This window comes from Neofelis nebulosa, chromosome 9, assembly GCF_028018385.1.
Source record: "Neofelis nebulosa isolate mNeoNeb1 chromosome 9, mNeoNeb1.pri, whole genome shotgun sequence".
Classification (NCBI taxonomy): Eukaryota; Metazoa; Chordata; class Mammalia; order Carnivora; family Felidae; genus Neofelis; species Neofelis nebulosa.
The window spans coordinates 126928814-126954141 of NC_080790.1; the positions used below are offsets into that span (position 1 = coordinate 126928814).

General features: G+C 56.0%; 1 protein-coding gene across 1 annotated transcript in view; it reads right to left on the reverse strand.

The window, feature by feature from the left end:
* CDH22 (cadherin 22) overlaps positions 1 to 25328 on the reverse strand; it is a 124484-nt gene that overhangs the window by 27271 nt on the left and 71885 nt on the right. Inside the window, exons 4-7 of the mRNA XM_058685827.1 lie at positions 20445 to 20564; positions 12014 to 12181; positions 8168 to 8361; positions 5193 to 5446 (exon numbers count right to left, since the gene is read on the reverse strand). Of these exons, the coding sequence (XP_058541810.1) occupies positions 5193 to 5446; positions 8168 to 8361; positions 12014 to 12181; positions 20445 to 20564 (736 nt within the window). The remainder of the gene's footprint in view (positions 1 to 5192; positions 5447 to 8167; positions 8362 to 12013; positions 12182 to 20444; positions 20565 to 25328) is intronic.

Consider the following 25328-nt stretch of genomic DNA (forward strand, 5'->3'; position numbering starts at 1 on the left):
AATGGAGATACTGTCAATACCTGCCTTACTGCTGACCCCGCAGCGGCGGCGAGGATTAGACAAGCGACTAGCAGCGCAACACTCGTGAGAGCACTGGGCACCTGCCGCGTGCCCGGTGGGTCAGCTCTGATGCTTTTTGCCAGGCCTGCGGGCGGGCTTTACACGCGTGGGCTCCTCAGATCTTCCCGGGTACTCTTATCACCCCCATGTCGCAGATGAGGAAACTGGGCTCTCAGAAGCCGGATGCCTTGCCCTGGGGTCGAAAGGGCTGCTTAGTGGCAGAGCCAGGTTCCCAGCCCACACGGGTCCAGGGCCTCAGGTCTTAAGAACACGCCCCTCAGGGCCAGCCGGGTACACCTGCGGGCACTCCCACACACTCTAACAGCCCCAAATGCCACTGTCGTCAAGGTTAAGGGTGGGAGGAGTGGGGAGGGTACTGCTTCCTGGCCCCGGGTGTGCGTGTGGTTTTTCTCCACGTAACTGTCTGCATAGACAGCGCACACAGGCACGATAAACACGAAAGGCTGAGGCTCCCGCGTGTACGGCCTGCCCAGCGCTCCCCTGTGGGCTTGGTAGGAGCTACTGGAGGGAGAATCTCTTCAGATGCAAAAGGGGCTCCCCCACCCGCCAGCAGGGAGTCCCCTCTGCCCCCTCCACCCTGTCTGTGACTCTTTCTCTCCTACCCGCCCACACCCCGCCACCCCCAGCCCCGGCTTAAGACACCCACTTAAAGCCCAAACGTGATGCCTGGGAATTCGTATGTGGTTACTACTGGCTGCGGAATGAAGGGTAGAAACGGGTGGCCAGGCCACGAAGAAAAATAGTAATGTCCATTTCCTGAGGACCTACTATGTGCCAAACAAGCCTCCCTTCAACCCTGGGAGCGCCAAGCACAGAACCTAGTAGGACACAGGAGACATTTAATACCGATTTTTTTTTTTTTTTTGAGTGAAAGCATGAGGCAGGTACTATTGTGATGCCCATTTTAGAGATGGGAAAACTGGGGCTCGCTGTGGGTCCAGTGATTTTCCCACGGTTCTATAACTGAGCTGGGATTCCGAGCCAGGCCCTCTTTGATTCCAGAGCCTACGTACTTTCTGCCGCACCCCACTGTGGAGAGCTGGGAGGAAATGAGATATTTGCTCCCTCTGGTCCGGTGTGGGCTTGGCTGTTTTCAGTGTTCAAGGGAGACCTGGCGGGCTGTAGGGGCTATGCTGGGCTGATCAAGGGCCTCTCTGCCCCTCAGAGATGAGCCCATCCGAGCACCGTCCTTCCTCCCTCCAAAGCTTCCAAGGCTTCCCATCACCTAAGCAGAGTCCCACTGCTTCGCCTGACGTTCAGGGTCCTTCCCAACCTGTCCCAAGTGCCCCTCTGTCCTCACGGCCGCACACCCTGACACGATCTCGTCCAGCTAATCATCCTGCGGCTGGACTTAACCTCCTGGCTCCATGGCTCTGTTCCTATCGCCCGGCGCTCCCCGTCACCCCAACCTGGAGCGCCCTCTCCCTGGTCCAACCTCGCCTCTTCAGCCTTGCTCTGGGGTCTGGGGAAGCCTGGGCTCACTCCCCTCCGTGGCGCGCACCGATTACTTGCCCTTCCGTGGAGTTCTGTACTCCCCCAGCCCCTGCCTCAGGCCAAGACCACCGGGACTTAGATCTGTCACTAGATGCTTTCACGTGGGGGCCTAGCCCTCCTGTCGGCCCGTGTCTGATTCACCTCTGTGCCTTCCGCACCGGGGAGGACACCTAACCACACAGAGAGTTAGAAGCAGGGGTGGAAACGAACCGGAGGCTGGACTCAAGAAGCTGACAATAATGGGTGAAACCATTCCTTCCTCTTTCAAGAGGAATGACACTGGGAGAGTCACTTCTCCTCTCTGTGCTTCAGCTCCCTCTGTAAAACGAGGATGATTCCTCCTGAGGGGGAAATGCCACAATGCGAGGCACCGTCCACTCTTCCCAGTGCAGAACTCAGAAAGACATCACTCTGTGTATCTGCACCTCTGCATCCCCCAGGTGCCTAATGTGGTAGGCAAAATCTCCCAGGACACCACTTAATGTCTTCATCTCCAGGAACATACCAAGCCGCCCCTGCCTCAGGACCTTTGCATTCGCTGTTCCCTCCGCCTGAACCTGACCGCTCTTCCTCACAGCTTCACAGGTCGGCCTCTCTCTTTATCTGATCTCAGCTCATCTGTCAACTCCTCAACTACTCATTCCATAGTAGCCCCTGCTGCCCCAACCCTCCTTATCCCATTACCCCGTTTACTCCCTTCATAGCTCTTCTCAGCAATTATTTCAAGACTGTGTCAACAAATGCTTCACTACTCGTTGACTGTGTCCCCGCCCCGGGAGAAGGCAGACTCTACACGTCCGGGGAAGAGGTTTTTTTACCTTTGTAGGTGGTGACTTGAGTCCCTGACCCTTAGAGATCAGGAGCTGGGATACAAGCTGGGCTCTGGGCAGTACATGGGTCCCATGAGGAGCCCTTCTGTCTCTCAGTGGCACCTCACCGGCCTCTTGTTTCCATGTCTGTCCTCTGTAGACGGGGGTGCTCCTCCCCAGCTCTGCCCTTGGCTGAGTCAGCTTCCCCGGGCCTGGCTCAGGGCCAGGGCGGGCATGAGGAGGAGCTGGGTAAATGTTTGTGGTGTTAAATTGGACCTGTCTCGAGCTCCTCGCTGAGGAGCCCCAGGGAAGGGGCCAGCAAAGAGAGATGAAAGAAGGTGAGAAGCTGGTTTCAAAGTTGGCCCTTTCCGAGCAGAGCAGATAAAAGCCGGAGGAAAGGGAAGCCAAGGGAGGGAGGAGGGGGGAGACTAAGAGGGGGTGTGAGAGCCACACTGCAGGGGAGGGGAGCAGGCAGACAGGAGCACTAACCTGGGAGGCAAGGACTCAGCTCCTACTCCTGGCTCTCAACTCCCTGGGAAGGTTCCGGGGACACCTCCTCCCCGGCCTGGCCCTCAGTTTCCTCCCAAACGTGGGTGTCGATTCCCTCCTGGGAGAGGTCTGCGGTCCAGCCAGAGGCTAGGGAGATGCCGCCAGATGCCTGGGCGGAAGGGCATCAGAGGCGGCAGGACGGCTCTGGCAGTGAGGAGGGCAGGGGCGGCCCAGGCCCTCTGGACAGAGGCCCTCGAGGCCTGTCACACTTGGCTTTTGCTGCCTCGTCTCCCTCAGTCCACTGTAGCCATCACAGCTGCTCTTCTCCAGGCACATCTACCACTCCTCTGCCTCCATCTGTCTGCACATGCTGTTCCTCTGCCTGGAATGCCCTTCACCTCGTATTTACACCTGACCATACACAGGGACCAGCTCGGTTAGTTTCCTGCCTCCTCCAAGGAGGTCTTTTAAGACCCCTGAGGGCATTTCCCAGTCTGGGAGCCCACAGACAGTGGCAGGATGGCCTCTCTGCGTCCTCACCCAGGGCCGCCATGTAAGATTGCACAGGCTGTGCACTGTACAACTCAGGGAACCATTCCCATGGATGGTGATGGGAATGTTACCCATCCGGAATTGTGTAATGCAGAGATCCTCAAACTAACCTCCTTTCTCCCTCTCTTCACCGCTCAGCCACATAGTTGGTTCAGGGACTACGTACTGATTATGTACAGGGGTTTCGGGGAGGAAGCAGGGAGCTCTGGAATCTCCTTCCTGTCTGTCCAACAATGGCCATTGCCCCTACCCCCTGACGTCCTCTGGATCAGTTTCTGCTGCAGCCTTTCTTCCCTTCTCTTCTGTCCGACCTTCTTCCAGCTTGGGTCACAGTCAGGGACACCGACAGAGCTGCAGCGTCCCCTCCCCTCCACCCTCCTGCCTCCCTCCCTGCTCGCCCCTCTCTCTCCCTGTGTCTGTTTCTCTCTCTTCCCCTTTCTGGCTTTCTCAGCAAATCTCCGCTGTCTCTACATTGTCAGGTAGGCCCTCTGCCTCTTTTAGGTACTCCTCCTCTTTCCACTGGCTCCCCCCTCTCTCTGGCCTCCTCCTCCCATTGGGGGTCTCTCCCCATCCCCTTGAGTCTCTCTCTGTCTCTTTTCTCAGTCTTTCTCTGCTTTTCTATTCCAGTCACTCACCACGCAGGCAGTGAGTGTCCACTGAGTGCTGGGCGTCAGGCTAGGCCCTGAGGGTAAACAGAATCCCCTACCCTCACGGAGCTTATCTTATAGTGGAAGGGAGACACGCAAAGTAGTCAGGAAAATAGGTGGCATGTTAGATCGTGATGCGGTGGGGCTGGGGGTTGGGGGGGGGGGTCGAGCAAAGACCCGGGGGAAGTAGGATGACAGATTGCGAGGGTACTAAGGAGGGGACATTCTAGGCAGAGGAATCAACAGTCACAAAGGGCCCGGAGGCCAAGTGAGCTTGGTACATCTGTGGGGCTGTGAGGGGGCCAGTGTGGCTGAGCAGAGAACTAGGAAGCAGGGCCATGGGAGCAAGGGTCAGAGAGGGTACAGAGCTCATGGCTCTGGGGGTCATTGTGAGAGCTTGGTCTTTTATTCTGAGCCAGATGGGCGCCTCTGGGTGGTGGTTGGGGGGTGGGGACGCTCTGAGCAGAGGAGGGCGGTGCTCTGATTTCTGTTTGGGCTGGATCGTGAGCCTCCCGGGCCAGTTCCGGATTAAAGAGGGGGCGGGGCAGGAGCAGGGAGACCAGCGCGGGGTAGGGGGAAGTGCAGGAATGGGGGTAGCAGCAGACGTGGAGAGAGGCGGTCGGATTCTGGATAGTCTGCTAAAGTGGGGATGGCGGGGACGTGCCGGTGGTTCGGAGGGAGGTGTGAGAGAGAGGCGGGAGTCAGGGGGTCTCCAACATTTTTGATCTGAACAACCGTTAGGGTGTTTATGTTTTTGTTTTCTTTGGGTGGAGAGACCTGGAGCTGAACACGGGGAGCCAGATGGCCAGGTGAGCAAGAGTGTGGAATCGGGGGTCATAGGCATGTGGACGGATAGGCTGAGGGCACCGAGGGAGCCAGTACAGACAGAGGAGAGGGGCTGAGCCCGGTTCACTCTGCGGCGTCTGTCGCTCCTGGGTCTCCCTCCTTGTCCTGAGTCCCTTGCCTCTCGGTGACCGTTCTCAAACCCGTTTCCTTGGTCTCTGTGTCCACCCTCCTTCTCTCCCCGCCCCCCCCCGCCCCTCCCCCTGTGCCCGCAGTCCGTCCGCGGGGCGGTGGCGCGATAGCAGGCAGCAGGCGTGGCCCCGGGCGGGGGTCTCACCGGACGGGCCGGTTGGCGGCGTCGGGGTCCCGCGCCGTCACCACGCCGACCAGGGAGCCCACCTGCGCGTCCTCCTGCACCTCCAGGAGGCCGGAGGGCGGCCGGAACTCGGGGGGCTCGTCCACGTCGGTCACGGCCACGCGCACGATCGCCTGGTCGCGGAACGTGCCCAAGTCAGCGAAGCGGGGATCCACGAACTTGTTGAGGGCCTCCAGGACCACGGTGTGCACGGGCTGGGACTCGAAGTCCAGGCGCTGCGGGGAGGGAGCAGAGGGCGGGTGAGGGGGCCGGGTGGGGTCCGCGTCGGGAGAGGAGGTGAGGGGGGCGGGCCCAGAGGGGGCGGGGCTGGCCCAAGGTCACGTCGACCCTGCCGGGGAGCCCGAGTAATGGACTGCACCAAGGAACCGGCGGTTGGAGACCCAGACCAACCTTCCCTGGTCGCAGGTGGGCAAAGTGAGACGGCAGGGGACAGTCTTGCCTAGGGACACACAGCCCATCAGGGCTAAAGGCCACTGCCCCCCTTCCCCCCCCCACCCCCACCCCCCCCCGCCACTTCCCGCCTCCCAGCACAGAATGTTGGGGCATTTGATTCATTTTATTAATTCACGAAGCACTTACTAGGCACCAGCGCTTTAAATACATTAACTCATCTAATTTTACAACATCCCTAAGAGGCTTGGGTTGTGATTCTCTCATTTTACACAGGAGCACGTGGAGGCCCAGAAGGCTCTGTAACTTAGCCCAAGGTCACTTAGTCACCGGCAGAGGCAGGATTCAAACCCGGGCCAGCGCAGCTCTCGAGTCCTGGCCCCTCCTCACGGGAGAGGACAGCGCACTGGTTCTGCGGCTGACCAGCTGTGTGTCTGTGGGCAATCTGTTTAGCCTCTCTGGGCCTCAGTTGTGAGGGTTAAAGAGACATTCCCCCGGTGTGCTGTGTAGGCGGCAGCAACTAATGTGAGTTGAGCCTGATAAGCCAGGCTGCCTTAGAGCTTTCCTTGGAAATCTGGCTAAACCCATGCTGAGCCTTGCTTCTCATCAGGGAGTACTAATGGGTGACCTTCTGATGAATGAGCTCCAGGGCTGTGTGTCCGCTCCGGCCTTCTAAAGACAACGCCTTACAGCAAAGAGAAATCACAGTGGTGGGGGGAGCTATCTGAGTGGCAAGGGTAACCTTCCTGGGGACCTGCCCCGTGCGTAGAGACCCTCCGTTTCTCTCAGAACATCCCCCCCCCCCCCCCCGCCCCCGCACCTTTTCCAGCAGCAAAAAGACCACCTCCGTCCTCTGTCCTGTTGCCTGGGAAATCAGGACGCAGGGAGGCTGGCGGTAGCCGAGCCTGTGAGTGAGCGATGGGCTTTGGAGCCAGGCCATCAATCAGGCATGGGCTCCGCTCCCCGAGCCAGCGTGACTCTACAGAGACGCCTCAGGCGCCAGGGCTGGAGCAGGTGGGAGGGGCCCGGGATGGGGGGAGGGGATTAGGAGCAGGCTGGGGATGAGAGCAAATGCAGAGGCGGGACTTGGGACCTGACTCTGCTGCTCTGTGATGCTGGTCCCCATCTGTGAAATGGGCTCATCTTCCAGTGAGGACAAATGGAGCTCAGAAGACTGAAAGCCATGTAAGCTTAAAAGGGTAGATTCTGGGGGCGCCTGGGTGGCTCAGTTGGCTAAGCATCCCACTCCTGATTGCGGCTCAGGTCTTGATCTTACCGGGTTCGTGAGATTGAGCCCCACATCGGGCTCTGTGTTGGCAGCACAGAGCCTACTTGGGTTCTCTCTCTCCCCTCCCCTCTCTCTCTGCACCTGCCCCCCAAATACATAAATAAACATTAAAAAAAAGTGTGGGGTGCCTGGATGGCTCAGTCATGATCTTATGGCTTGTGGACTCCAGCCCCATGTCGGACTTCAGGCTGACAGCGTGGGTCCTATTTTGGATTCTCTGTCTCCCTCTCTCTCTGTCCCTCCCCCCGCCCCAAATAGATAAAAACATCTTTAAAAATTATTTTTAAAAAAAGGGCGAATTCTGGAGCCAGACTGCCTGGGCTCATAGCCCTACTCTGCTCTGCAAGGTACGTGACCTTGGATGCAGATTATTGAATTTTCATGGCCTCAGTTTCTCATCTATAAAACGGGCAATAATAGTACCCTAGGGATCGAATAAGTTAATACATGAAAAGCAGTTGAAAAGTGCCTAGCACACAGTCTACACTTTATTATTAGTAGTAATAGCTATTATATTTTAATCTTATGGGAAGTAGCTGGAGAAACTGGGGGTCTTCTCTTTTCACACCCTGGAGGCCAGGTAGGGAGCAGGTCATTAGATGCTCATTGAGTGAAAGAAGGGCCCTCGGGGCAGGTGTTGCTGTGGGTCCCAGAAGGCAGGACCCAGGCTGACAGCAGCAGATTTAGGGTGACACAATCTGGCTGAGTGGGGGGGGGGGGGGGAGAGCTAGCTTCTGGACAAGGGCAGGGAGCGAGCATCCCATCCTGGAGTGACCAGACCAACCGGGGTTCAAATCCGGACTCTGCCCCCTCCTGGTGTGACCCTGGGCCAGCCCTTTTACCTCTCTGAGCCTCTGTTTTCTCACTGGCAAAAATGGGCTGAAGGACTGAAGTCTCTTCAGAGGGAAACACGAGAATCAAAGGAAATGGTGAGAGTGAAGGGTGTGGACTCGAAGGAGCCCGTGGCAGTGATTACACGAGCACACAGCCAAATCTGGTTTGAATCCTGGCTCGTGTAACTAGCTGTGCAACCTGCACAGGCCGCGTATCCTCTCTGGGCCTCGTTTTCTCATTTGTAAAATGGGACCGGTACCATCACTGTTTCCCCAGGCTGGTCCTCGGTCTCTGGAGCGACCTCATCTCTGGAGCCGAGTGGGGTGGGGCTGTCTGGCTGCTCGGAGGCCTCCCAGACCTGGCCACCCTGGGTCTGCCTCCCCTGTCCCTTGAGGCGGCAGGCGTGGGGGGGGGGGGCGCACACCTTCTGCACTACAATGATGGCCTCCTGAGTGTCGCTGTCCGTGGTGACCTTGAACACATGGCCGCCGCTGCCGCTCTCCTCCTTGAGGTGGTAAGTCATGTCTGTGTTCTCGCCCACGTCTGAGTCCTCGGCCTTCACTCGTCCCACAGCCGTGCCGATGGGGGCCGACTCCTGAATGCTGAACTGGTACATCTCTGTAGGGGACACAGCTGTGAACAGGGATGGGGAGGAGCCCCTACCCTGACTTCCACCAGCTTTAGGGGACAGGAGAGGGGGGGGGTCCAGATGGGCTCCAGGGAGGACAGTGTCTGCAAGGGGCTCCCAAGCGGGCAGTGCAAAGAGGAGGGTCCTCATTCTGACCCTGGGTTTATTTGCTGTTTGGTTAGGGAAAGTGCCTGCAGATTGGAGGGCTTCGGTTTCCCCATCTGCCCACGAGGGGTACAGAGGAGCACAGCGGTCAAGGCCCAGGCTCTGGAGTCAGCCCTGGCTGTGTAATCCTCAGCCTTGGTGTCCTCATCTGTAGAATGGAAATAATAATAGTGTCTTCCTAACAGCACTGCCATTATCCTGATTAACTGAGATGATGGGGCATGAAAAGTGCTTAGTACAGAGCCTGGCCCATGGTGGCTGCTCGATAACGGGAACAAACTATATTACAGTAGTGGGGCTTCATGCTGATTTTTCTGTTGCCGTTGGTGTTCATGACATTGATTCCTTCATTTCCACAGATTTGTTAAGCACCTGTGACATCTCAGATGCAGTTCTAGGCACCGGGCTTATGGCAACAAGCAAAACAGACCCAAATCCCAGCTCTCAGTGCCTTCTTCTTAAACAGGAAGAGAAAGACACAAACAATCACATCAGTAAAACAGGCAGTATATCAAATGGTGATAGGTGCTTTGGAGAAAAATAAAGTAGGGGAAGGGGAACGGAGAATACCGATGAGGGTGTGTGTGGAGTTTTAAATAAGGGAATCAAGAAAGGCTCCCGGGGAAGATGACATTTTTGCAAAAGTTTGAGGGAGGTGAGGGAGTAAGCCAAGCAGATATTTGGGAAAGAGCATTCCAGACAGAGGGAATGGCAGGTGCAAAGGCCCTGAGGTGGGTGTAAATGCCTGGCGTGTTTGAAGAATGGCAAGATGGCCGTTGTGGCTGGAGGGGAGAAGCAGAGCAGAAACAAGAAGAAATGAGGTCAGATGGGACACAAGCAGTACCCTGCTCTCGTCCCAGAGTTGAGGCCGAGATGAGGGTCATTTGCTAAATGATGGGCCAGTGCAGGTGACACAGGGGCCGTGCAGCTGGGGATGTGCCTCTTGGAGTCCCCAAGCCTGGATGACTTGTGTGAAACGGCGGCCTCTGATTCATTCTCACACAACAGCCGGCGCGGGGCTCTTTCTAAAACAGGCTGGTGGTGCCACTCCCCTGCCTGAATCCCTTCCATAGCTCCCGCTGCCCTGAGGTGAGGCTGTCCGAGACCTTCGGCCTGCCCCACAGGACGCTTGCTGCCTGGCCCCTACCCAAGTCTGCAGCCTCAGCCTCCCTCTCCCCGAGCCCAGACCTCCTGGAGGTACTTGTAATGCCTCATCTCCCTCTCCTTTCCCTTCTCTTGCGCCCTCCCCAATTCCTACCCTTCCTTCAGTCTTCCTGAACGTCCCCTCCTCCAGGGAGCCTTCTCAGACTAACCTCCAGGCTCTGCTCCTGTGCCCCAGGGCCACGAAGCTCATCCCACTTCGTGTAAGGCTTCCCTCATTTCCCTCTCCCTTTCTGCCTGTTCTCTCCCCGCTCTCTCCTCTCTCCTCTGTCTGGGGTGTGAGCTCCTGGAAGGCAGGAACCGTATCTCTTATTCATCAGGCGTCCTCGAAGCCTGGCAGAACACCAAACTGTCACACAAATGAAATGTGTGAGTGACTAGGGAGTGAATGAACGGAAAGGAGCAGGAGTTACTCGTCTATGCTCGCCGGGTTAACCCGGATTCAAGAGTCTGACAATAGCAAGTGGTGGTGAGGATGTCCTACAGCGGATGCGTGCATTTTTTCGTGGGGGGAACAGTCTGGCTTCATTTAGTAAAGCTGAAGATGAGTACATCCCACGAGGCAGCCATTCCCCTCTTCCTCTGTACATACACTGGGGAAATGCGCGCAACATGCGACGTGGAGATGTTCAGCGAGGTACAACAATGTATGCAGCAGTATCCTTCATAATGGCCTCAAACTGGAAACAAACCAAATGTCCTTGGACATAGAATGGGTACATGGTGGAACACGATCCAGCAATGAAAATGAATACATTATAGCCACAAGCATGACAAACGAATTTTAAGAGGGGGGGTGGGGGAAGCAAGACACAACTAGGTTATATGGTAAGATTCTGTTTATATAAGGTTAAAAAAAACAGGTGAACTTAAGGAGGGATGTCAGGTGATGCGTGTATAGGTCAAGTGACTCCAAAGCAAAGAGGTGGCAAATCACAAAAGCAGATGGTGGCTAACTCTGGAGGAGGGGGTGTGGGGGTGAGTTATGATCAGGAAAGGCGCATGGAGGCTTCGGGGGGGGGGGGTGGTCTTCAAGGGTGGTTGCGGGAAGTGTCCGCTTTAGAATTATTTGCCAAACGGGCCATTTATATTTTACACCCTCCCGTTTGGGTGCATGGCTCACAATAGAGAAATGTTCAAAAGAGAGAAAGAATGAATAAGCGAATGAGTAGACAAGAGTCTTCCGGGGGCCCGGGGGCCCTCTCCTCTGCTCTGCCCCACTGCTTGCAGCTCAGAGCTGGCACAGAGCCCCGCACAACTGGGCATGAGACTGGGAGGTCCCCACCCGTCCCCACGCTGCCTCCAAGCGCCCCCATCAGCAGTGCTGCTGGGCCGGGGGAGTGGGCGGGCCAGTTTCCGCACCGGGCTCCCTGGCCCCCCCGGCAACACAGAGCTGGCTCCCGGCTCTGCCCACCCCACTCTGAGTCTGGGCCGAGGCGCTAGGCCCTGATGATGGTGCGCTCTCAGCTAAGGGATTGGATTCCCTTATCTCGCGGGGGTCAGTCCCCTGTGGCGGGCCTAATGTGAGAGCAGCAGACCTCAAGTAATGACTCTCCGATAGGGATCAGCCCGGCTCCCCGCGGCATTTAGTCTCTGCCAGCTTCGGCAGCTTCCCCAGTGCGGCTCCCAGCCGAGGCCTGGACAGAGGGGCTGGCTGGGCTGATGGGGGGGTGAGGGACTCGGCCAGAGAGCCACCCTCCCATCCCCGGTTGTGCCAGGAGAGGCGGAGAGCGGAAAGAATTCAGAACAGGGTCCTGTCCTCTGGGCTCACTGTGGGGACGGGCCTGTCACCCCGGACCTCAGCTTCTCCATGCAGCGTGGGTGGACCTCGGCCTGGGTCTGGCTGCAGTCGCTGTCTGTACCCCCGTGTCCCCCACCAGTCCTACCCTTTGCAAACTTGGGTCTGCGGCACATCACATGGAATAAGCAGAGTGGGGTGTGCGGTCGGGCCAGCGAGGGGCTGGAGCAGGTGGACGGATGGGGCTCAGCCTCGGCAGGAAGCAAGGTGAGGGGTGGGAGGGTAACCATGTTATGTGGCCGCGTGGGAAATCAGACAACTCTGAGGGCTTCCTTTGCAAGAAGCACGATGGGCGGGGGCCTGGGGGTAAGTGGGTGACTTGGGGGGACAGACAGATTCCAGTCCTTCCTTTGGCCGAAGCCGAAGGAGAAGCATGAGGTCATGTGGTCGCTTGGTGGCCTGGAAGGAAGAACGGAGACCCCCAGGACCCCTGCCACAGCAGCCCGACGGGAGAGGTGCTGGGCGTCTACCGGGCAGATGCAGATGTGACCATGTCCCCCTGGGAAGGCCTCACTCACTCTGTGGGAAGCGGGGTGGGTTGTCGTTGACGTCGGTGACCACAATGGTGACGGTTGTGGAACCTGAGAGGCCGCCCAGCTGGCCCGCCATGTCTGTGGCCTGGATCACCACCTCGTAGCGCTCCTGGCTCTCGCGGTCGAGGTCGGGCACGGCCGTCCGGATCACGCCTGTGGGTGAGTGAGAGTGAGGTCACAGATGCGCACCCCCCCCCCCCCCCCCCCCACGAGCTGGCGGCTGATACGGAGACCCCGCCACGGGCAGCGGCCGGGCTCGGGCAAGTTCAGGAGGGGAGCGCGGCAGACACGGAGGTGGCAATGTCCAGAAGCAGGCCCAGCGGCCGGCGCGCACGAGGGCACACGCTCCCCCACGCGCTCACGCAGATGTGCTCGTACAGATAACTCGCACTCACACCTGCTCAAACAGATGTGCTCTTCATCTGTCGGTGGCGCTCACCAGAGCCAGGCAAGGAGCAGCGGCTCGCGTTGTGTTACAGGGAACCGACTCACCCAGATTCACACACCGGGTACGTCCCATACACTTACATAAGAGCGCACGCAAGAACCTACGTGAGATCGCATACACGCCCACGCACGTGCACCCTCACAGCTACAAGTGCGCACTCTTATTTTCACATACCCCTCTCCACCCCGGAGTCAGCCCTGGGGTCCCTGTGCCCTGGCCCGGCCCTACAGGCACTAGCTGATCACTGATCAGGTGATCCTTCAAGCTGTCAGTGCAAGAGGGGCAGGGGCCGCAGGAATGGGGGTGACCGCAAGATTAATTCTGCCGAGTGGAAGGCCGGGCTTCTTGTCTCCCTGCCAGTGGGAGCCCAAGGTGGAGGGGAGAGTCGATGAGGCATTCAGAGCCTCCCCCGCCACTCACTCCAACCTGCCGAGGACCAGGTGGTGACAGGTGGTGCCCGGGGCCTGAGCGCCAGGTGGAGTCATGCGCCAGCAGCCCTGCGATGCGCCCCATAAAACCCAATCTCCGGCTCCTGATGTCCCCAGACAGCCCCCAGACTCCAATACAGGCAACGGAACGAGGGGAGAGGTTGCAGCGTGTGTGTGTATTTGTATGTGTGGCTGGGGGAGCCAGGGGGAGGGCATCTAGGAGGTGGCCCTGCGTTTATGGGATCGCATGGAGATACGGAAAATGTGTCATCTGTCTGATCAAGAGCCATGCAGACCCTCCACCGGCGGCCTCCCAGTCCCCTCAATAGGCTCCCTGCTGATGACCCCTCTGAGAATGGTTCTTCCCCAGGTCAGAGGGGTCTTAGAAGCAGCTGAACTTGGGATAAATCCCAGATCTGCCCTTTGTTGGCCATGTGATCTTGGGCAAATCCCTTCCTCTGAACCTCCTTATCTGTAAAATGGGACAAATACAATACCTCCCCGAAGAATGGGCATTTTCAACCTTGGTGCGATGGCCGCTTTGGGTGGCATAACGCTACCCACTAGATGTCAGTAGCAGCACCCGCCCCACCAGCCCCAATTCTGGTCAGAGCAGGCCCTCCTTGACCCGCCCCAGGTGCTGCGCTGGGACTGGGAACAGGGCGCCCTTCTGGTGACGAGGGGAGGGCCCGGGGCCTCTGCTGGTCTGTCCGCTGAGGCTCTGCAGCCCCAGATGGCGGGGACTGAACGGGGAAGGTGGGCCCACCAGTGCTCTCTGCCCCGGGGGGCTGGAAGGAGGGAAAGAGCAGAAGACGAGAGAGAAGAGACAGAAAAGACACAGGGGCCTGGGGAAGAGAGATGGAGAGGAACCTAGTGAGAGGCAGGAGGGAAGAGACGAGAGAGACAGGCACTGGGGACAGTGCCTTCGTGACCAGGGAACAGACGGTGAGGGAGACCTAAGGAGCCCAGAAAGAGAGAGGAAAAGAGGGGAGTGGTCAAGCAGAGAGAAATGCACACTCAGGAGGACACATGGAGAGAGAAGAACGGGAAGCCAAAGGCCTGGAGAGAGAGGAGCAGGGAGAGAAAGAACGGAGCGGGGAAAGAAAGGCAGAGAACAACCGAGACAGGCAACAGAGTCACAGCGCTGGGAAGGGGTGAAGAAAGGTGGTGGGAGGGAGGAAAGGGGACAGCAGACAGACGGATGGTGGCATGGCCACTGGGCCAGAGACAGGCGCTCCCTGAATGCACCAGTCAGAGGGGCCAGGAGGGGAGCTGAGCAGTGGAGCCCTTACCGCCTGCTAAGCTGTGTGCATTCGCTTTGCATCCAGGACCTCACTGAATGTAGAGGGGTGTTGGGGTTCGGGGCCGCCGAGCATCTGTGAGCTCGTGCTCCAAAAGCTCGTGAGTGGGGCTGAGGGCTAGGCTCTGGCCGAGGTCCACCCCCATGGGTGGACTCCTTGCTGCCCCTGCCACTTCTAGCTCCAGAGGACGTGGGGACACTAAACTCTTTTCACTTGGAAACTGGTCACGAAGGCACGTAGATGATCAGCTGTCATCTCTGGGATACTAGGAGGTGGGTACCCAGCGGCTCTGCTGCCTCTAGACCCAGCCCTGGGATCACACCCAGCGGTAGGTTGCAGTGCTCCCCCTAAAGCACACCAGCTGCCACGCACAGCCTTGGGTCACCGCCTGGCACACGGACTCTTGGCCATGCAGCTTGCTTTGGCCAACGCAACATCAGCGAGTGTGACAAAAGCGGAGGCTCGACCAGCCCTTGTGTGCTGGGGGCCTGTCCTCTTGGAACCCCCAGACCACTGTGCTGGAAAAAAGCCCAGGAGGAAAGGCCACACGGAGGGAGGGGCCCAGCCACGCCAGCTGTCCCAGCTGACTGGCCCGCTGACTGTTGCCACACGAGTGACCCCAGCAAAAGAACTGCCCAGCCAACGCACAGAATTATGACCAACAATAAACTGTTGCTGCTTGAAGTCACTATGTTTGGGGGCAGTTTGTCATACAGCCGTAGATAGCTGATGGAGAAATCACGTTCCCGGGCCTGTTCCTCTCCTGGGCTCACTCGTGCAGCCGCGTTTCACTGGCTCATCAGCTGCCTGAAAGGCCCAATGTGGCCTCATGCCTCATACATGTGGCAGCTGGTCCTGGCTGTCAGCTGGGGCTTCTCCTGTCTCTAGCAGCCCGGCTAGCTTCCTTAGATGGTGGTCTTCGAAGAGGAAGAGTGAAGGCCACGAGGTCTCCTAAGGTCTAATCTGGAACTTGGCAGAACACAGTCTCTGCTCCCAGATTCAAGACTCTACCTCTTTTTTTCTTTTGTTTTTTTTAAGTAAGCCCAACGAGGGGCTCAAACTCATGACTCTGAGATCAAGAGTCTCAAGCTGTACAGACTCAGCCAGCCAGGCACCCCTCAAGACTTCCCCTCTCGATAGGAGCAGTGGCAAAGTCACTTTATCTAGAGAGGTGGGAGGAATTGACAGCATATTTTGTTACCTGCTATGTTCCGCTCCCCACTTCCCACCTTCTGATGCTGGGAGGAGCACCCTGGAGGCTGGTGCCTTTTCCCCCGGCTCTGGGGGAAAAGTCCCAAATCAGCCCATGCAGTCGTTCTTTTATTTTTATTTTTATTTATTTATTTTGAGAGAGACAGAGACAGCACTAGTGGGGGAAGGGCAGCTAGAGAGGGAGAGAGAGAATCCCAAGCAGGCTCTGTACTGCCAGCACTGAGCCTGATGTGGGTCTCGAACCCACAAAGCTGTGAGATCATGACCTGAGCTGAAACCCAGAGTTGGACACTTAACTGACTGAGCCACCCAGGCACCCCTACAGTCGTTCTTGAAACCTTCTGGCTTGGTAAGTCCCTTCGTTCACTCATTCATTAGATCTACTTACTGAGGACCTACTATGCTACTTACTACTTATTGAGGACCTACTATGCATAAGGGCCACACAGTCACATATGAGGCAGTACAAAAAGGAGGGACTTTGGAGTCAGACAGACTGGTTTGAGTCTTCTTTCCGCCATTTACATGCTATCTGACCTTGAGCAAATTCTTGAGTCCCCCTGAGCCTCAGCTTCCTATTCTATAAAATGGGGCTACAGTTCAATGAGACAAAGTTGCCAGTGACAGGTCTCACATTCCAGGGATGCCTTGATGATCCCCCCACTCCTCAAGTCCTGGATTTGGGTACCCGATCAATAAGTTCCATGAGGGCAGAGGTTCATACTGGCCTTGTTCATCATCTTACCTATGGGGTCTGGCACATAGTAGGTGTTCAGTAAACATCTGGACTGCCTGACCTACGGCCACGGACCCTCTGTCCCCCCTCTCACTTCTGGGTGGCATTGTCTGTTGGTCTCTGGCTTCTCTGTTGGAACAGAAGCCCCGTGGGGGCAGAAACCAGATTTAGTTTATCATCCTGACCCAAGGATCTGGCACTTAGAAGGTGCTCAGCAAAGGTTTGTTTCATTCATCCCGGGAAAACAGACATGTCTGGCCCCAGCTGAGACTTTTCAGCAGGTATCTTGAAGTCTCTGAGAGAGCCTTGCTATTCCTGCGGGGGCGGTGGTAGTGGAGGGGGCTGGGAATTAGAACCTGGCCACGGCTCCCTGCAGCCTTGTCCTCACCCATCGCCCCCAGTTCCGGCTGTCGTCCGTCCTCGCCACCCCTGCTGTCCCCTCCAAATTCTGCAGAAGGGGCCCTGGAGCCCAAGCGATGCCTCATTAGCCCACAAATGCCATCCCCGTAGCCCCTGTGGGGGGCTTGCTGGCAGGCCTGGCCTTTAAAACACACAAGTTAATTCCTCCTCTGGCACTCGGCCTCATGGCACCCCGCCTCCTCCTTTCCCTCACACCTTCCTCTCAGGGCCCGTTCCGGCTCTGCTCCCTGCTATCTGCACAGCGAGAACAGACTGTACCTCGCAGCAGCTGCTAAATATAGACCCGCATCAGCGGAATATTCCTGGCTGGGGAAATGGAGCTCGGGCTGGGAATGGCACCAGGGCGGCTCCTGCAGTGGGGCTGAAGGCAAGGGTAGGTGGGGGGCGGGGGAGGGGAGTCTGGTCCTTCCTGGGAAATGTCAGCAAAGACCTTCTCCGACTGAGCAAGTTGAGGACCCTAGGACGGGAGCTCGTGTGCGCTGCCTCACCTTCCCAGCCTGGTGCCCGCTTGCTGGCCTCTTGGGAGCCCTTCCTGCCCCGCCCCCTGGGCCCCACCGCCTCCCACTTGCCACCCTCCTCCATGCTCTGGCTTACAACCTGGCCGTCCTCACCGTCTTGGAGTCTGGTCTTCCAACTGCTCACCCCTGCCACCTCCCAGACTCAATCCCGGCCCCTCCCTTCTTTCCACCTCCCGTCTCTTCCTCTCTTTCTGAAAGGGGATCAACTCTAAGGCCCCCTCGTCGGGCTGAATGAATGAAGGCTTCAGCAGCGGCAGCAGCCCCTCGGTGTATGGGCAGGTAGCAGATACTGCGCCGAGCACCTCCCTCGTATGCTTGCTACTCCCTTGGCCTGCACGCTCCCTCCTAGACACTCATACCCTCACTTCACTCGCGTCTCTGCCCGAGGTCACCTCCCCAGAAAGGCCTGTCCTGATTTCTTCAGCTAAGTCAATCCCCTTACCCTGCTTTCTGTGTCTTGTTGCTACCTGACGTTCTGTTACACATTGATGTGCTTACTGTCTGTATTCCCTCCTTGGATGAAAGCTCCTGGAGGGTAGGGTCTTAGATTTGCCTCCTGCCATATGCTTAGAGCCAGGCACTTAGTAGGCACTCAACAAAGAGCTGTTGAGTGAGTGAAGGAACTCTCCCGTTGGACCCTCACAGTAATCATGTGAGATGAGAATTTATTATTCCTCTTGTGTGCATGGGAGACCAAAGCTTAAAGAGCCCCGGCTATTCAGAGAGCTCTGGGCCCATATTTCGGATGGCCTCCTAGATGTTCTAAATGTTTCTTTCCTCCCTTCGCTCATCTTAAAGCCACTATGGTTAAAATGGAATTAATTAGCTCTGCACCAGATCCCAGGGCACATTCACTCATTCTTCTGCTCCTAGTTTTCTTAATCCACATTCCTCCTTCTGTTGCTGTAGATGGGGCCCCTTCCCATCCCAAGACCCAAAGGTGGGAACCCCTCAATCTAGTCCCCTACATTCATCCAGGTCCCCAAGGTTTGCGCTGGGCAGGATCTCACTGTCATCCCTCATTCTCCCTCCTCCGCATCTCAACTAACCCTCACCACCAATCCTGTGTCATCTCTGGCTCCCTAACTGGATGGAGCAGGTTAAGGAGCCTGGGTAGGGGCTGAGAAAAGGCACAGACCTTGATGTTTGTCCTTTGGGGTTCTCTGCTGGGCACCCCAGGCTACTGAGTCTCCCTGAATTCAATTCCTGCCTCTGAGCCATGCTACCGAGAGCAGCCCGAGGGATCTTGTTAAAATGAAAACTTGAGCATGTCACTTCCCTGCCTAAAAGTCATCAATGAACCCAGAGTGTTGGGGAGGAGGAGGGGAAACAGGTGCCTTCCTACGTGGCTCTCGGGAGTGTAATCTGGTACATTTCGGCATTATCTATCCAGACTCCAAATGCATGTGCTCTTTGACCCAGCTTCTCCACTTCCCCGAAATTATCCTGCAGATATACTCACACAAGCACAAAATGATATATGTATGAGGTTATTCACTGTAGCATTGTTCGTTGTAGCAAAAGATTGGAAACAGCGTAAGTGTCCATCAATAGGGGACTGGTGAAATAAATTTTAGTGTATCCACAACAGCTGTTAAATAAAAGAATGAGGAAGCTCTTTATGTACTGATATAGAATAATCTTCAAGATGTATTGTTAAGTGAAAAAGGCAAGCAGTGTGTATAGTGTGTGTTTATAGCTACCGTTTGTATAGAAAAATAAAACAAATACATGTACCTATTTTCTTGTACATGCATAGAATAGCTCTGGAAAGATATCCAAGAAAATTACATTGGTTGCCTTGGGGACACAGACTGGGCGGCTGGGGGACTGGAAGGGGTGAGGAATTTCCACTAAATATCTGTTTGGACTACTTTTTGAGTTTTGAACCTTGAAATGTGTTACCTATTTAAAAAACTTAATATTTTTCAAGTGAGTGAGTCCAAAATCTCCTAGGATATATACACCAAGTGGCTACCTTTGGGCCGCAATTACTGGAGATAAGGGTAGGAATTTTGTTTTCTTTTTCCTTTTCTTCTTTCTTTCTTTCTTTTTTTTTTTTAACATTTTTAAATGTAGGAATGTTTCCTAAAATGTATTACTTTTGCAAGGAGAAAAAAATGACAAAGATACTATGTGTAAGATAATACAATTTTAACTGTGCTCATAGCCTGGAATCCTTAACCCCCGACCCCAAGAAAACAAACACACAAACAAAAACCCAAAACCCAGATCCATCACGCACATACACCCTCCCCCACTACCCTTAGAATAAAATCCAAGGTCTTGAGCCTGGCTTATACTGACTGGGCCCAGTCGGGCCCCTGCCAGCCAGCCCACGTCACATCTCAGCCTGCTTGCTTCCCCAGTCCTGAGTTGCTTACAATTCCCCTCATGCCTCAGGCTGTTCTTTCCCTTCCTAGTTTTTTGCCCGCACCATGCCCGCTGCCTAGAATGCCCCTCTCTGAATCGCGTTCAGGACCGCACTTTCTGAGCCTTTGGGGGTATCAGCTGCCACCACCTTCCACAACTTTGCATCCCAACTGCTCGTGCGTGTGCCCCAGCCCCCGCCGGACTGTGAGTCCCAAGACGGCACCAGGTAAACATTCGGGGCTGCCGCGTCTCATCTCCCGCCGTCGCCCCTGCGCTGCCCCTCCCCCGCGGGCGCAGGGAGAACACCCTGCTGGGCGCCCGCAGCCCCGCCCCGCTGTGTGACCTCGGCGCAGGGCTCCTCTGGTCTGGGCCTCTCCTCCTCTGCCCTCCCTGCCACTCTGGCAAGGCCCCTCAGAGACGTCATCGGGTTCTAACCTCAGACGAAGTAAGTGGGGGCTGTGTTTGGTGGTGCCGGGGGAGGGAGAAGAAGCCAGGAAGTCATTCTTCTCCAACGGGGTCCTCCCAACAGATCCGTAACAACTGCCCTTTGAACAGAGCGCTCACAACTGCTGCAAAGATGCCCTCCACCAGCTGACTCCCCCGAATACACGTACGACCGGCCCCCTAAGGGCTGCAGACCACACTAGCCTCAGTTTGGCACCAAGGACACGAGGGCCGCTCAGTTCGGACCTCCGAAGTCCTTTCAGGGCGCCCCATGTGGCCGCATCCTGCTTCTTTGTTTCTCTGCCAGTCTTGCCGGCGCCCCCAGGCCTATTCTCTTCTGTCCCTCAGCCCTTCGCTCTTTCTGTCTGGCCGCCATTCCCTCTCTGCAACCCTGGAACAGGCAACACGCCTCCCGCTCGGGCCATCGCAGACCTTGGCCCATCGCAGACCTTGGCCCGCCCTCTGGCCCCGCCCTCCCACGCCCCTCCTCCGAGTGCGCCCAGGCCCCGCCCCTCTGGCCCGGCCCCGCCCCTCACCGGTCTTGGGGTCCACGGTGAAGTGGTGCTCGCCGTCCAGCACGCTGTACACCAGCCGAGCGCTGCTGCCGTACGTGGGGTCGTCCGCATCCGAGGCCATCACCTGCATCACCGACGTGCCTGGGCCCGGGGGACCAAGAGAGACGGGTGGTCACCCGGGGGCTGCTGTGCCTGTCCTCCCCACCCCAGGGAAGCTGGGGGAGGAGATGCGGGCTGGAGGTCATGGCCAGTCCCCTCACAGTCCCCATCCCCACACCGACTCCCAACCTGCTTCCTGATCTGGGGCCTTCCTGTGGCTCAAGCATGACCATGGAATCAGAGCAGGATTCAAATCTCCCTTTGGTGGCTCCCAGCTGTAGGAAGGCAGCCTCTCTGAATCTGTTTCCTCGTCAGCAAATGGGGGTAGTCCTTGGCTCTTAACGTCGAGGGAATGCATTTCAAACTCTCAGGGCAGACTAGGCTCCGTCTCTCAGTGGGTGGTGGCCATGGTCATCTTCATCAGTTAAGGCCATTAGGGTCAGGGTTAGAGCCAGGACTGGAAACCAGGCACCTGACTCACAAAGCAGGGGTCTCCCTACCCACCCCAGCCCCTCCTGATTTCTCAAGGGAATTCTCTTTCTCCTCCCTTCCTCCCCCTCCAACCCGATGAGAGTTGGGGCAGCCCAGAGGATAACCAAGTTCCCTGGGGCTCAGAGGCCAGTGCCATTTGGATCTGGGGCAGGAGGATGGCAGGGCCCAGCTTTCCCTTTGGAAAGTAGTTGGCTACGGGCCCTCCTGCCCTCCTCGCCCCTCCCCTAGGTGCCCAGACTGTCCCTGCCCCCAGAAACACACACACACACACACACACACACACACACACACACTTCTCCACATGCTCCACACGCTCTGCACGTAGGCTGCTGGGGAGAGTATAAATTGGATAAAAGTCCATCAAACAGCGGCAATTAAGTTATTGATTTTCGACGCTGCCTCATTAAACTGGGAGCTTCTCTCGGCCTGTCCCAGAGATGGCTCTAATTTGACATCATGTTCAATTTGACGAAATCAGGGCTTGGGACGTGAGGCTGGACAGGATGGGGGTGAGGGGAGGGGTGGGGGAGGGGCTGGATGGAGACACAGGCAAAGCCTTCTGGGCCATCTGAACCTTTCCAGAAAGCAGGGGGTGAGGTAGAAGACCCAAGAGGAATCTCGGGGGGGGGGGCTCAGGACCTCAAGGGGATGAGACTTGAGACCTCAAGTTTCACCCAAGGGGATGAGACTCAGACCTCACTTCCAGCAGATGCTGCCTTCTGAGTGCCCTGCTAGGGAGGGGATGGCGCCCAGACCCGATGAGGTTCTGGGTGGGGCCCTCCTGTGGCTGAAGTTGGGCTCTCTGGGCCAGCAGGGTGGCACGCTGGGAGGGGAGGCCCATTCACTGCTTGGCTAATGAGTGAGGCTCTGGAAATGCTACTGCAGCAATTCTGCTAAGCCCAGCCTGCCGCCCGCCTCTCCCGCCTCCAGCCTGGGGCCCTCGATCATTCCAGACAGACACATGTATTTATTTTTCACTCTTTTGCATTTCTCATTTCCCTCTCCGTGTCCCCCCTCCCAGCCTGAGCCTCTTAAACCGGCCCTGCAATGCGCCTCTCTTTGGCGGCTGCGGTTCCATGTCAACCACGTCAGGGCTGCCCAGAGACGCGAATGTCCAGCTTCACCCGCCACTTAAATCCATCATCTCTAATCCTCATAGTATTTCTGAGAGGCAGAGTGGGCCCCTTCAGGGTACAGGTGAAGAAACAGGCCGAACAGGTAAAAAGACTCGACCAAGAGCACACAGAGAGGAAGTGGTGGGATTTGAGCCCAGGACTCTCTGAGACCAAAGCCCTCCTGGGTGGCAGAGTCAGCAGAGGCAGAGTGGCTCTGGGGATGGTGGCCCAGCGTACTGAATCGTGATCAGTGATGACTCCACCACTTATTAGCAGTTTGACCTTGAGCACGTCACAGATCCCTTTGTGCCTCAAATTCCTCCTTTGTGAAATGGGGATGATAGCACTACCAAACTGCTGGGATTGGTTTTGAGAATTCAAATAGATTTCCATGTTCAGCACCGAGGACAGTGCCTGGCCCTTGCTAAGAACTCCGTAAATGCAGGTTGTTGTTGTCTCGGAGGCAGAGGCACGCCAGTATACAATAGTACAATCATGCCTCCCTCACAGACATGCTGCAAAGGGAGAAGATACATAAAGCATCAGGCTCATGGTGGGTGTGCTCAATAAACAGTAGCTGTTGTAACTGTTATGAGGGAGGGTCTCCCTGTCATTCCCCTCTGCCTGTTCCCTCCACCCTTGGACAAGGCACAATGTCAGGCTGAGTGACTCCCCAGGGACATGGTTGATCTCTCTCTCTCTCTCTCTCTCTCTCTCTCTTTCTCTCTCCCTCTCTCTCCCTGTCTCCCTGGCTGCATCCCAGGGACTCCTGCGGGGATGATGGAATCATTTCCCCAATCCGGGATTCTTTATTGCAGCCATTACAGTTAATGCCGACACGTGGGGATGGTGAAGGGTCAGTGATTCACCACTGGCTCCCCTAGCTCCAGACCCCCTCCTACTTTCTTCACAAGTCAGCCGTAGCCCAGAATGAGCAAAGGGTGCCAGGCCTATGGCTGCTATGAGGCCACCTCGGGGTCATACCCCCTACATTCAGCAGTTTGTATTTTATAATGACCATCATGTCCAATCCCTCCTTTAGTCCTCAGGTCAACTGTATGATGTGGATGCAGTGTTGTGCTGGTAAATGTTTAACCATCGTCTCCAAGGGGTAGATGGGTGGGGAGGAAGGCCCTGCTCTGTACTGTTTGTTGATTTCCATGTTGATTTCCAAATACTCTCACCAGGGCCAATTTCAAGCTACCAATGTGGATCAGCTGGCTCACAAAACAGAAAATCAATATTTCTCTCTTGTGAGCTGATAGGAACAAGCATAGTACAATCCTACATCAGTCCCATTTTACAGATGAGGAAACTGCTATGCACAGGGAAGGGTGAAAATGTGAATTAATAATAAGTGATAACAAACCCCACTATTATATATCATTATCCGATGAGAATGATAGATTACATTTATTGAATAACTACTTTGTGCTAGATACTACAATAAGCCATTTACGTATATTATCTCATGGAATTTGCAAAATAAGCTTGAGGTAAGCTCTATTAAGATTTCCCCTTTACAGACAGAGAAATGAGGCTGAGTGAGGTAATGAAGCCCTTTGTGCCTCAATTTCCTCATTTGTGAAATTAGGGTAGTATTACTCCCAAACTCTCAGGATCATTGTGAGAACACAAATAGATTTCCCATGTTCAGAACTGAGGACAGCGCCTGGCCAAGTTCACCTGGCAAGAGGCAGGATTCAAACCCAGGCCGATCTGGTATCAAAACTCACATGTGTCTGGCCTTATAAAGTAGGAGGTCAATAAGAGTCGAAGTGGACAGGCAAGTGAGAGAGGGAAGAGTCAGAGAAAGGAGAGGGAGGGTAGAGGAGGGGAATGGCAAGGAGCTGCATTCAGGATTCTTCCTGCCCAACAGCTGGTTCAAGCTCAGACTTCCAGAGGCAGGACTGGGATTGGCTAGGATGAGCTGGTCACCATCGTGGTGCTTATGCCAGCCAGCTGTTGAGCTACATGGGGTCAAGGGCCTATAGGCTGGCATAGGAAGGGTTGCCCAAGTGATTCTTGGGTCAAACAGGATCTCAGGGCCCAGGGTTCCATGTGGAATGTTAGCTATGGAAAGGCTGGTCCTTGGAGAGCACAGAAACCAGTGTTTCTCAACGTGGCTGCACATTAGAATCTCTTAGGAGCTTTAAAATAAAACTGATGCTGAGCCCCACCTCAGACCAATTCAACAGCGCTCTCCTGGGGTGGAACACAGGCAAGGGTATTTTTAAAAGCTCCCGCAGTGATTCTAAAGTGCATCCCAGGCTAAGAACAGACGCCCTAAACCAAACCCCTGATTGAACTGATGAGGAAACTGAGTCATTGAGCCTTTGCTCCATGACCCTCCCAAGGTTCTACCATTAGTAAGTGGTAGGGAAGGACTCAAACCCAGGTCTGTTGGAGCCACCAGGTCACCCTCCTGGACTCACTGCACCTGTACTGAGACCGGAACCTGGAAGGAAGAAGTAAGGGTGACACACGCCACCAAGTCAGCAGTGCTCCTCCCAGGCAAAACCAGCATGAGACAGCAGACCCTCCTGCGAGGAGATGACCCTGGGTGGGCTTTGGCACCAGTGAGTCTTGGGTTCAAATCCCACCACTTCCTCACTCTGTGCCCTTGGTCAGATCTTTCTCCCTGTTTGACCTCTTTCCTCACCTTTAATCTAGAGGACGCCCCTCTGCCTCTCAGGGATGCTCCGAGGACTAGAGATAATGGGTTTACCCGGCTGCTAAAGCTGACCATGTAGCAGCGCTCAGTCGTTTATTCCTCTCTCCTCTCTCTGCGTGGTCAGAAGGTCTCTGGGGCTGCGTCCTCGGCCTGGAGTAGGAGATGCCTGGGCACCATTATCAGGAGAGGGGGGGGACATCGTCACCCCTCATCTCTGGTTTATCTGGGTGGCTCTGACATGGTTTGTCATGGAGTCAGAATTGGAACCCAGGGCCTGGTTCCCAGGCCAGAATTCTTTCTTTTCTTGTCCCCTCAGCTTGACTATCTGTGCTCTGGGACTCCCAGGAGGAGTCCCAGTTAGCTCAGGAAGGAGGTGGTGCTGTATGGAGGGGACTTTAAGGAAGTCATCCCCGCCGACTCCTCAGCTGCGTGGCTGTGGGAAAAGTAACCTGACTGGGCCTCAGTTTCCCTTCTGTGAAATGGAGATAACACCTCCTCCTTCCTGCCTCCCTGGGTGAGGGAGGC